A 13,054-nucleotide genomic window follows, 5' to 3' on the forward strand; every position below is an offset into this window, starting at 1 on the left:
CTATAATTATGTTTTTATACTTAGGATTTCATAGTCATGTTAAGTTAAATTGACAGCGTCTTAAGAGCTTTGCCGATGCAAGTATCATTATATTATCATGCTTAACCCCTGCACACCAAAATCGCTGGCAACTTAACTTTCAAATGGAAGTGCTTGTTGGCTATACCTGTATCCTGCTAGTATGTTGAGCAACGTGCTCTTGCCGGCTCCCGAGGGCCCAAGGATGGCTGTTAGCTGCCCTGAGCGGAACTCTCCCGTGATCCCGCGAAGGATAAGCTTAGAACCTGCCGGCAAAGAAACAAAATATTTAAATAGACAGGTTTTTCTTTGCGGATACCACCAATAAAAAATATAGGTAAATATAATTAGAAACTGTTTGCGTCTGACACATTGGGTTTTTATGACAACAATGATATGCTAAGTCATAAATCATAAAACATATGTATAAATACATATAATTATACAATACCTACATAAGTTCATGTATCTTATACTAGCTTTTGCCCGCGGTTTCGCTCGCGTTAGAAAGACACAAAAAGTAGCCTATGTCTCTCTCCATCCCTTCAACATTCTATTCAATATACTCTATAATCTCCGTTTTGCCGTGAAAGACGGACAAACAAACATACACACACACTTTCCCATTTATAATATTACTACGGATATGGATTAACAGCAATTATCATGGGTTGGTAAATAAAAGTTATGTATTACTAGTTTTTGCCCGCGGCTTCGCTCGCGTTACAAAAACTAGCATACATATGTCACTACATCCCTTCAATTATCTCCACTTAAAAAATCACGTCAATTCGTTGCTCCGTTTTTCCGTGAAAGACGGACCAACAAACAGACACACACACTTTCCCATTTATAATATTAGTATGGATGTTACAAATATAAATTACCTACCTACATTATTATATACATGCAAAACACAGAATACAACAAGACGGCCCTTACAGGGCGACTCGCGGTCACCAAGCATACGACAAATCGGGTGTATAAAAGATTGAACGCGTGCTAGGCTTGTGCCGTTTCGTTCGTTGATCGGAGCGCTCCGATCTCGTTCAATCGCTCCCACGAACTAGTTCGCTCTTTTAGGTCTTTTGCTCATTTAGTTCAGCCAAACCAGCGACCACTGCGGTCGGAAAGATCAGAACGAATGGGACCGAATAGTGTCAAAATGATACGAATAGTCCACAGATAGTAACATTCCGGGTCGAAAGGTTGTAAGTAACCGAAGTTTAATATGAAAACTTGACTTTTTTTGTATCTCTGCTAAGTAGCTCTCGCTCTCGGTCGGCGCAGTCACACGCTCGTTCTCGATCCGAACCGCTCGCGCTCGCCGATCCTATACTGAACTAAATGAGCAAAGACCGATTCTCAGAGCACGGAAAGATTCAGTTCATTTCGGTCATTGATGGGATTTTATTCCTAACAGTTCATAGTTCGTGAACGACACAAGCCTAACGCGTGCGACACCGATCAGTAGCGCCCAAGTATACGACCCGCTAACAGTGTTCGTGTCCGCTCGGGAAAAAATCTTAAATAATTAAATTTGGTTGCAAACAATGGTCTCTTGCAGCATAAAAGTGGTGTGGCAAGTCTTCTAACACTTCCACATATAAAAAAGATGGAATAACATTCCACAGTTGAGTCAAATTAATTATTTGTTGAATATTGTTTATTATCCGCGGAGAGCGGCGCCGAGGCGCGTCCATCCCTTTTTGCCTAGTTAACAATGCGATATGCTATCCCTTTCACGTACGACTAGGGATGGGGCCATGTTAGTTTATGTCTGTTGCGGGAACTTCGTACTACCGTTCGTACCATGTGCTACCATTTTATGAAATATAAAAAAAAGCAGATTTGTAATTGTGAATAATTATGTAGAGTCTGTCTTTTCATTATGTAAAAAACCCACTGACTAAATTTAGTACTATTATTGTAAAATTGTGATCTTATATTGTTAACTATTTGCATGTCGTGTTTTCGACTGAATACTGAAACCTATAAAACTTGTTGTCATCCTGTACCATACGTATTCTGGCAAATAAAGAAATTCTATTCTATTCTATTCTTTAGTGCTATTTAGTTGATTGATTAGTTTAGAATATTTAGTTAGTAATTTAACTTACATAGTAAACGTAAGTAAAAATGCACAGTTTAGTTATTAGGTTAATAGAATGATTTTTATTGAGGTGCTATCACAATCATCATCCTCCTTGCGTTATCCCGGCATCGGCATTCGCCACGGCTCATGGGAGCCTGGGGTCCGCTTTGGCAACTAATCCCAAGATTTGGCGTAGGCACTAGTTTTACGAAAGCGACTGCCATCTAACCTTCCAACCCGAAGGGTAAATAGGCGTTATTGGAATTGAGGTCAACATCATAATCAGATATGAAATTTAATCTATGGCCACGTTTCGGGTCCATCAGTAGATCAGCTCCATGATACCATAATATTGCATCAATTATGTGTGCAAAATTTCAGCTCAATTGGTTAAAAATATCTGCTTTAAAAATCGCATGAATTCACCCGAATATACTAACATTGCAAGTTAAATAAAAGCTTGCAAAAACGCCTAACTTGCGCATTTCTTACCATTACTTGTAGAAATAATACTTTATAACTAAAGAAATATAAATAAGTTAGAAAAACTGCTATAATATTATAATCTGTTGCAAAACAAATTCACCACAGTACTGGTACCGGTACCATTGTCTATAATAGACATGTCCCATTCCCATCCCTACAAAAATAAGGTTTTTCTAGAACAATATCTATTTGATTTCACCTATCCTACAAACCCTCCTAATTTTTCTTTTAATATTAAAATATTACTTGAGACGCTACGGGAGCAAAATGCTAAAATGGAAAGGAGTTCCCCTTTCAATTTGGGAAATTCAGTTGAATATACTAGTGAATATACTACTACTACTACTTAACTAGATTTATCAAAAAAAATGTCCATTAAGATCAGTTAAAAGATATTGCGAAAAAATCGAGGTTCCGCTCTCGACTGTTTCCTCCTTGAAAACTTATTTAAAGGAAACGAAATTTGAGAATCTGAATAACAATGAAATAATCTGCGTCGGACCATTTAGATTTTTTGGCTAATTGTTACCGATCTTGAGTATCACACCTTTATTTGAGCCATATTGAAAAAGGCAGTTTTAAAAAAAAATTGTTTGGCTCTAGCGTCTTTTAAAATAAAAATAGCAAAAAAATCAAAACGGTCCGACACAGATAAAAATAATAATAATCTGTGTTTAAAAAATCATTGCTCTATCTTCAAAAACCAGGGAGGAAATAGTCAAGAGCGTTTATATGGAGAATTGACCTGTATCGTATCGTCTTAAAGTCTTAAGTACTATTTTCATCAACACAGTGGGAAATACTTTCAAGTATAAAGACCGCGGGCCATGAAGAGTACACCGGAACATACCGGAAAAAAGTAAAATCTCGTTAAAATGGTTAATATAATATCGATGTGCCATAAACCCTCGGGGATATCAGCTGCCAATCTAATGTTATTGTTGATAGTTTTACGAACTGCAGCCACTCAAACATAGTAAAAGCAACCATCGCCTCCTGATGGAAAATGTAGTAGATAGATAGTCAAGTCCGAAGTAAACTTATGTATACCAATCGTCGTTCTATCCTCACTGTCAGTATTTTAATGAGAACTATTGGGCTAAAAATCACACCATACGATCTTTTTGAATCAAAACTTCAAAAGGAACATTTCGGCTATCACGATTTTTAAAAATGACTCAGCGTTCTGCAACAGGTTAGGTCACGATTAATGTCAAATATAATTCGCAGATCGCTGTGAATTGCCCATAATTACGGTAAGAACGCAAGTAAACCGGAGTCAAGGTTTCGCAGCTAGTTTTTACCGTGAGTTCGCGACAGTCATCCTGCCTGCACTGTACTTACATGCGTAAGTACCTGCCATAACAATAACAACGGTTACCACAACAAACTGAATTTATTCTTAGTCAAGGGTCAAAAAGTAGGTATATTAAAGGTGCTGAAACCTTTATTTACATGAACATATTTACATAAATATATGTATAAGAAACTAAAACTAAACTTAAAAGCTAGCTAATGTCTAAAATAGGCTGTTGAGGCATTTACCAAGGATACTGGCGACATTTCCTCGTTGTATCGCAATGCTGATACGTTGTGCGAGGAAGTCACCAGCTCTTCGGTCACCAGTTACCTCAACCAGACGCTTCGCGATTTCTGTGAAAAACTTGTTCACCCTGCGACCCCATGGAGGCATGGACCTAGAGTTTCTACGCCAAAAGGTACAAAAAGGTATTATTTGCCAAGACTTAGGTAGGTTTAGCCAGTCTGCTACTGCCAGTTTGCATTGCCGTTTAGTCATAGGATACACATTTAATTCTTTATTTACTTTACCTACGTGAAGCAAGCAGTGTTATGTAAAGCAGAAGACAGGTAATATGGTAATATTATGGTGTGTATAGAGGCCAAGGACGAGAGTAGTGAACTCGCTAGTCTGATGTGTCACCGTGATAAGCAGAACGAAATGTCACAGGAGCTACACCTATGCATGATATGAATTGCAGATGTATAGTCCAACTTAAACATTTGTATTTTATAGCGAGCACAATATATAGAAAAAAAATATTTTAATTAATTATACAAAGAGTCAAAATTTAGCCCTTTCCAGAGCCAGAGTCACAAAATCAGGTATTAATATCGGTACAAAACCTCGAATCGACTACATCACTAGTGTTGTTGATTTTCATATAAAATATGGCGGGGCAATTAAAACTACCAAATAGTCTAAATTAGCCTCCATCGCAATTTAAGCGGGGCAATTTAAACTATCGCTTAAATACTATTAAAACATGAAAATCAGGAGATTGAAGGACATACAAACATAAAATAGTTTAAAATTATGCAACTAACTGTAGAATAAAATGTTAAATCACATTAAAACCATATTTTTAATGGAATGTTTGAAGGGCTGTCTCTCACGCGCATACTACCAATTTCGTCGAAAACTGCACGGTCGTGTAGATCAGAGATCATTCGGCCTATCAACACCATCTATGGTGAAATAATAAAAGAGCTTTTACGCTATCTGGACATATATGGAACTACAGTAAATGATGTAAATTATGGAAGATATTTCGATTAGTTACAATTGCCCCGTAGTTACTATTACCCCGACTGACCTTACCTACTTTAAAAAGTAAATTACATTATAACCCCATACAACAATTTACAATTATTGAACATCTTGTAACTTACCTATGTTGAACAAATAAATCTTTGAATCTTTGAATCTTTAATACTTTTTACATACAACATGTTCCAAAAATACTCATTTACGTCAGTCTTATGTTAATTAACTAGTCAAGAGCACGTCGGGATTGTCGGGCCATGTTCAGTGTAGGATTGATATTGATTGTATGATAGCGTAGGATTACGTAGTTACAAGTCCGTCAAAATTGGATTTAGGCAAAAACTCAAAAACGGCTCATCCCACCATATTCCCTATTGGCAACGTGCGTGACAGAATGGTGCTGATTGTCACAAATACACGTCATGGTCATGCCCAAATGCCCCATACTAATTTCACACCATACAATTTTATATGGAAAGCGTACAAAATGAGGTCAGCACCAGTCGTGCACATAGCGAATAGTTTTCCTAGAAAGTATATGTTAGTAGTTTTTATAAGTAATATTATGTATATTTTCTCGATTTTATATATATATTACAATACTAGAGAATTAAAAAAAATGTTGACAAGAAAAGACCTGTACACTAAAAGATCCTAAGTAGTTGACTAAGGAACTCTAAAAAGGGGTGACAGGTCGGTTGCTGAACTTATACCTATTGCCGTCGGTTAGGTACATAAAAAGAATATATCTCTATACATACAATAATAATTACCAAATCATAGATACTCGTACATCTTTTCTATCCAACGTTGAACAAGCATACGGCTTGCCTTAAGCCGTCTCCGTAGCCTATGGACGCCTGGCCCTGTAGCCGTGAGTCCGATCCATAGTATCGTATGGTAAGTATCTCTCTCTATCGCACTTCGGTATTGTGACTGCAACCACGTTGAGCTCAAGCAACCTTAGTCACCGACTAGGACGCAAACGCAAAACTATATATACAACGAATACTGACAACACAACATTACAATATTAAAAATATAAATATTTTTAAATATCTCTGCCCCACGGGAGTTTTATAGTTAAAACAACTTTACAAATTTAAAAATGGCTGTGAAGACTATGAAAGTGTATTTTTTCTATAGCCGACATTAGTCTATTAACATAAACACAATCGTATCAGAGGTTAACCACATTCAACTAACGAGGAAGTTCTTGTAAAGAGTATTTATAAATTACAAAGTCATTAAGTATAATTATTTGAATTTACCCGTGGCAAGTGCATTACAATTATGTTTGTATACATACCTACAGGTAACCTGTACACATCTTGAGTAATCGACAGAGGAAAAAAGAAAACGATGCGACTTAGTACCATATTTTTTTTGTCAATAATTGTTAACCTTTACAAAATAGTGGTAGCGTTGAACCAAACTCAGTAACACTAGAAGAGTTACTGAGTGTGAGACACTCAGCTATAAAAATCAAAATTAATTCTGTTTTCCAATATTATACGGAGTTCATTTTTAGGATTCCTAGGCAATTTACCCTCATTTCCACATGCAAAATGAAACAATTGCCTGTACTGTAAGGTACAGCGGGGCAAATCTCGACTGGGGGACAAATGTAACTGGTCCATTTTTTTCATGTTTTACAATGTTTGCATTATTAAATAGAGTTCCCAGCGGTTATATATGGTAGGTGTGTTCAGTTTATACATCATAATGGAAAAAATGGATTAGTTACAATTGTGCCCCCAGTCGAGATTTGCCCCACTGTACCTTACTGTATTTAGTGCGAAATGTTTTCCCTTTGTATTTAACCTCATTTCCACATTCAAAATGGAACATTTGCCTGTACAGATATTTAGTGAGGCATGTTTTCCCTTTGTATTTTCACGGAACGAACGTGTCACGCTATTTCAGTCGGTCTCTGAACAATAGTACTGACATTGATAGAACTAGCACAAGAAATACGAAAGTTTCCGAGAAAATACAAAGGAAAAACATATCTGTAATGGATGTTCATTAAGTGACAATGACTACATTGACAACTCACAAAATTACTTAAACGCACATTGGAGCCTCTACCATAACTCGGACATTACATAATACGTTACTCTATAACGTAAATGTCGCGAAAAATAACTAACTATTTTGGCTCAATGATCCAAAGTGCCTCTTAGCCTCCGAAATGAGAAATCGCTTCCTGTCCCAATCCTGCGCAGCCCCTTGCGTCACTGACTTGTCCTCTAAAGAAAATGCATGTTCCCTCTCTAGTAGTAACAACTGGCTGTCCTTTTTTGAAAGCTATCTAAATATATAAAAGATGAAACTGATTGACTAACTGACATATCAACTCACAGCCGAAACCGTTGGTCCTGGAGATTCCAAATTTGCCACGTAGGTTCCTTATAAGGCGTAGAGGAGCACTAAGAAAGTATTTTTCTAAATTCACCTCCTAAGGGGGCGAAATGGGGGTTTGTATGGGAAAACAAAATTAGATTAGTACGCAGGCGAAGCCGCGGGAAAAAGCTAGTATATTTATAACTGAACATAAATTATGTATAATGCTTAATCGCAATATAATTCTGAAGTATCGCACATTGATATCTTTAACCTTCACATTTTCCTCATTACAAAATGTAAGTATATTGTAACAATTTCATTTACAAGTAACGTCATGTTAACAAGTGACAGGCAGATAATTATGATCTAAGCGCATAGCGAATGTCCCCCAACGCGACATATTATTTTTCAGTACAGATGGTGTTTTTTATACGCACTAGTGCGAGAAGTGGTTCATTATATGCCAGGTCGAAACTTCGGAGGCTCATCTGTACTGAAAAACGTCGTACGATACACGTGCGAGAAGGAAATTCGTAACTCGTGTCGATTTAAGACACTCCCTTGGGTCGTATTTTAATTTATCGCCACTCGTTTCGAACTTCCTTTTTACGGACTTGTATCGTAATCAAATAAAAAGGATTTATTTTAACATTTCACTACGAAACCCTGAAAATCTGTGACAACTAGCATGATGATCCCTATAAAAGGCACGCTTTATCTCACACGGTACGTATAGTGAATTAATCATGGTGAAATCAACACTATGTGTTTTCATGTTACTTTCAAATATGATGATGTTATGTTTGAGCTATAGTGGTAAACTATTGGTAAGGATGCATTAAATAAAATGTAGATATTCAGAGATCACTCTTGTTCTGCACATTTTGTTTTTCAATTATATTAATAACTCTAATGCTCCGTAGGGACCAGGAATTCCTGTGTTTAAAAAATTTGAGCCCTGCGATCCGCCTACATCAGATATTGATATAACAGTGACCCAAAGGAAATTTAATCGTACAACTAATGTGTTTGATATATCTATTGAAACCCCGTGGCCTTTGGGTAACAACATCATAGTGAGTACATGTAATATTTATTATCTATGCCTGATATATTTTCTTTTGCTTCTATGTAGATATTTAGAATAAAAAACATATAAAAAGCAATATATTTATATCTATGTATAGTTAGCGAATAATCGTAAAAAATCAATTTTTAGTTGGAGGTGTCAGCTTCTATTAAGAAAGAAGGAGGATACAAACCAGGATACTACTACTTGAAAGATACATTCTGTGTCATCGTAAGAACTATTTTCAACGATGTCTTCGAATCATTCTTGGAGGTCATAGAAGTTGAAGACTGTCCTATACCAGGTGTAAGTGAAGAACTACAGATGCACTGCGACAAGATTTGCCTTCGTAATGTTACGGAAATGTACGAACGTGTCATGCCATTTCAGTCAGTCTCAGTACAAGATGCACTGACATTGACTGAACTAGCATGACAAATACGAACTTTTCCGGAAAAATATGAAGGAAACCCTTTTCGCGCTAATCTGTAATAAGCTATGTTATTTAATGTGCAATGTGTACATTTTCACAAATCTTTGGTGGCATATAAGAGGAAATGTATAAAATGTATATACTTAGAATATTGTATCAAAGATCTGATACATACAATGACCTGGAAAAAATCCTGGAAATTGCATGAAAATTTAATATAGTCCTGGGAAACGTATAGAACTTTATGCTACTTTCTGTGAATGAAATGTAGACAAAGTTGTTAGATTAGAACCAACACCCCCACGAATAAGGATTGTTGCCACACTTTATTATCTAGGAAATGTAGAAATGTTCAAGAAAAATTTGTCTAGTTTATTTGAAACATTTCCAGCCGATTTTAGGAATTACATGTATCCATTTCCCATAAATTGTATTATTCTATGACGGATACCATACATTCAAATATACATTTTCACCACACCAACTGGTAAAGGCTCTGTTCTTCGAAAACAGATAACATATATATCCACAAGAGTGCAAAGTAATTTCATACAAAACTTGAATCAAATATTGAATGATGGATCTAATTTAGTTTGATTTTTTATATTTATTAAATGTAATATATTTTGTTTAACCTTCGTGCCTTGAAACCCGCGACGCTTTTAATTCCACTTTTTAGGGTTCCGTTGTCAACTAGGAACCCTTATAGTTTCGCCATGTCTGTCTGTCCGTCCGTCCGTCCGTCCGTCCGTCCGCGGATAATCTCAGTAACCGTAAGCACTAGAAAGCTGAAATTTGGTACCAATATGTATATCAATCACGCCAACATAGTGCAAAAATAAAAAATGGAAAAAAATGTTTTATTAGGGTACCCCCCCTACATGTAAAGTGGGGGCTGATTTTTTTTTTCATTCCAACCCCAACGTGTGATATATTGTTGGATAGGTATTTAAAAATGAATAAGGGTTTACTAAGATCGTTTTTTGATAATATTAATATTTTCGGAAATAATCGCTCCTAAAGGAAAAAAAAGTGCGTCCCCCCCCTCTAACTTTTGAACCATATGTTTAAAAAATATGAAAAAAATCACAAAAGTAGAACTTTATAAAGACTTTCTAGGAAAATTGTTTTGAACTTGATAGGTTCAGTAGTTTTTGAGAAAAATACTGAGCGTGGCCCGACACGCTCTTGGCCGGTTTTTGAATATTGGAATCTTTCACTTGCTCGGGTATCAGTATTGGCACATGCGGTTAAACTATAACTTTGCCCCCTTGTAAAACAAATACTTACATAACTATATGCACCTATATTAATCGATAAAAAGTTATTGCAATTGAGAGAGAGAGAGGGCTAATCTCTCACATTAAGCTTTTAAGATTTTTAATCATGTTTGATTTACCTACTATACGGATGCTAATCCTAAGTCCAATTCATTAAAATACCTAATGAATATGTTTTGTTTTAGGGCACGCACATAGTTAAAGGCTTTTTATTGGATGACCAAAAATTGCCGAAGGACGTCCTTTATGGGGAATATAAGGCAGATGTAAATCTCATCATCGATGAAGTGGTTAGGGGATGTTATGTTGTATACATGGATTTTGTACCCAAGGAATAATTTTATAGTATACGTTCAACCTAAATAAATGATATTGATTATAAGATTCAATTTGTTTTTTTAGCAGTTTATGGCAACTTTCATGAATTGATAACTTAAATGCTTATGGACGTTTATAAAAATACTTTGTCTACTCCTCGTCATTTACGGGGTCGCGCATAGATCTTTAAAACTCTACATAAAAATCATATTCCCCAAAGCCAGTTCCCGCCGTCTTCCCGGGCACGCGCGCAGTAACGAAAAAACTGAAAACGCATTGTTGGTCTCTGTAACCATGGCAACTCATTGTTATAACGTTACTGCGCGCGTGCGCGGGAAGCCATCAGCGGGGGATGGCTTTGGGCAGCTGTCTCGAGCGCTGGCAGTGCAAACATTTGCGTAAAAATCAGGTACAAAAACAGTGTGAATTTCACGAAAGTTATTCCAGGAAACTATTAAAAACTAAGTGCATGATGGTCGTAGAAAAAATATTGTATGCAACGGTGTTTAACTGAGTCAAAAATACTCGTGGCGTCTTTATTAACAATTTTCGGCTTCGCCTTAAATTGTTACCCACGCCACCTGTCTTTTTTGACCTCCTTTAAACGCCGATTGCATAAAATACTATAATTCTTCATTTATTTAAGACGTAAATATTATTTCCACCCAACCCGTGCCTCATCAAGTTGTCAGTATAATGGTAGATCGCCGAGAGTATAAACATGGTTATTGGAGCGGCCAAGAGTGCGTGATCAGATATTTTTGAGCACCTCGGGCGCTCTAGTAAATATGATGGCACCTACATCACAGAGGGCTACCGTGTACAGCGAAGTTCGCAAATGAGGGCATATTCCTTCTTCACATCATTATTTAATATAACATTCGTTGTAATACATATATTTATGAGCAATAAGTTTTTTAAGTTAACAGAGAAGGATGTCCGCAATTTGCGATATTCAGTGTTAGCGGAAGTCCCTTTGTCATTGTATAAATGTATATGTATACAATAGATATTATCATCTCAAATGGAATGGAAAACGACATATACAGCCTTCACATTCCTACTGAATACGTATAACATGGAATTGTTCTGAGTAACATGTATCGTAATGTTACGAGAGTGATAATATCTGCTAGTGTGAACAATGTGCGCAGGCTTATCAACTGAATCAAATCGGTCAAGTGCGAGGCTGGCACTCTTAAAAGTTCCGTGTTCTGCAATGTAAGTCTAGAATTCATATAATTATTCATATATTTTGTCGCTAGTGCGTTTTACTCGGTCGTGTACGTTACTATTACTACGAGGACCAAACTGAAAGTTCCTAGAAAATCAAAAACTTAGCAAACTAGTAAGTTATTCTTATTAGTTGTATTATATATTTTTAAAATAGTGTTCCTTCACATCAATTGTTGCATCCGATGGAAGTTGGAACCACTGAGAAAAGCACTTAGCCCACTTGTTTTTAGGGGTAGTTTTTGGGTCTCTGTCAAATTATGCGATATCCAACGGGCACAAATCCTCCTGAATAATAAATATTCATGGAGGATTTTGTGCACTCGACTCATACCGATAGTCATAGAAAACGTACGAATAAAAAAAGGTACGAATATTTTCTCTCGTGAAATATATACTGAAGTGAAACATACAATTTTGATTTTGCCGCTAAATCGTAAAACAAATGAGAAATTAATAAAATGCACACACAATTATATTGACAAAGAGTTATATTTTTAAAATGTAAACTTAATTTTTAATTATATTTTTTACAAGTGGCCAGTTCTAAAAACTTTCAGTGTCGCCCTCAATAGTATATGGTAAATAACTATCAAATACTACTTACAACACCAATCATGGAGATAGTAGTAAATACCTCTTAGAAAATAGTTTTATTTAAATATTTATATTCATATCAACAAAAACAATTAGAGGGGAAGGACAATAAACAAGTGAGCATATTTGTGTTTGAGTTGACCCCTTGGGTAACGAATTTAACGAAACCCTAACAATGACGTAAAACGTTGATGGTCAGCTATCATAAATATAATATTGCATATGCATTCGCTTCATCACAACGTGCAACGGTTAAAATGTTGAAATCAACACTAGGTGCACTGATTGTGCTGGATATTTTCATATTGTGTCTTAGTTGGCCCGGCATTATATTGGTAAGTCAAAGCATAATTTTGAGATTTGAATTATTCGAGCTTTAGTAATTTACTTAATTTAATACACGGAAAATTAAAATAATGGTTTTTCCTTTTGGCCTACAGCATTAGCCGTATATCTAACTTTTTGTTGATTTTTACTCCGTAGGGTCCCGGAAATACTATTTTTAAATCATTTGAACCCTGTGATCCTCCTATAACTGATATTAATTTGTCCATCACTCAAAAGAAATTTAACCGAACGACTAATGTTCTGGACATATTGATGTCATCGC

At 36.1% G+C, this 13,054-nt stretch overlaps 1 protein-coding gene across 2 annotated transcripts in view; it reads right to left on the reverse strand.

The window, feature by feature from the left end:
* LOC125226893 (ATP-binding cassette sub-family G member 1-like) overlaps positions 1 to 13,054 on the reverse strand; it is a 61,889-nt gene that overhangs the window by 14,775 nt on the left and 34,060 nt on the right. For both annotated transcript variants that reach the window (XM_048131061.1, XM_048131071.1), the window contains one exon: positions 167 to 284. In XM_048131061.1, the coding sequence (XP_047987018.1) occupies positions 167 to 284 (118 nt within the window). The remainder of the gene's footprint in view (positions 1 to 166; positions 285 to 13,054) is intronic.

Source organism: Leguminivora glycinivorella, chromosome 1 (genome assembly GCF_023078275.1).
Source record: "Leguminivora glycinivorella isolate SPB_JAAS2020 chromosome 1, LegGlyc_1.1, whole genome shotgun sequence".
Taxonomy (NCBI): domain Eukaryota; kingdom Metazoa; phylum Arthropoda; class Insecta; order Lepidoptera; family Tortricidae; genus Leguminivora; species Leguminivora glycinivorella.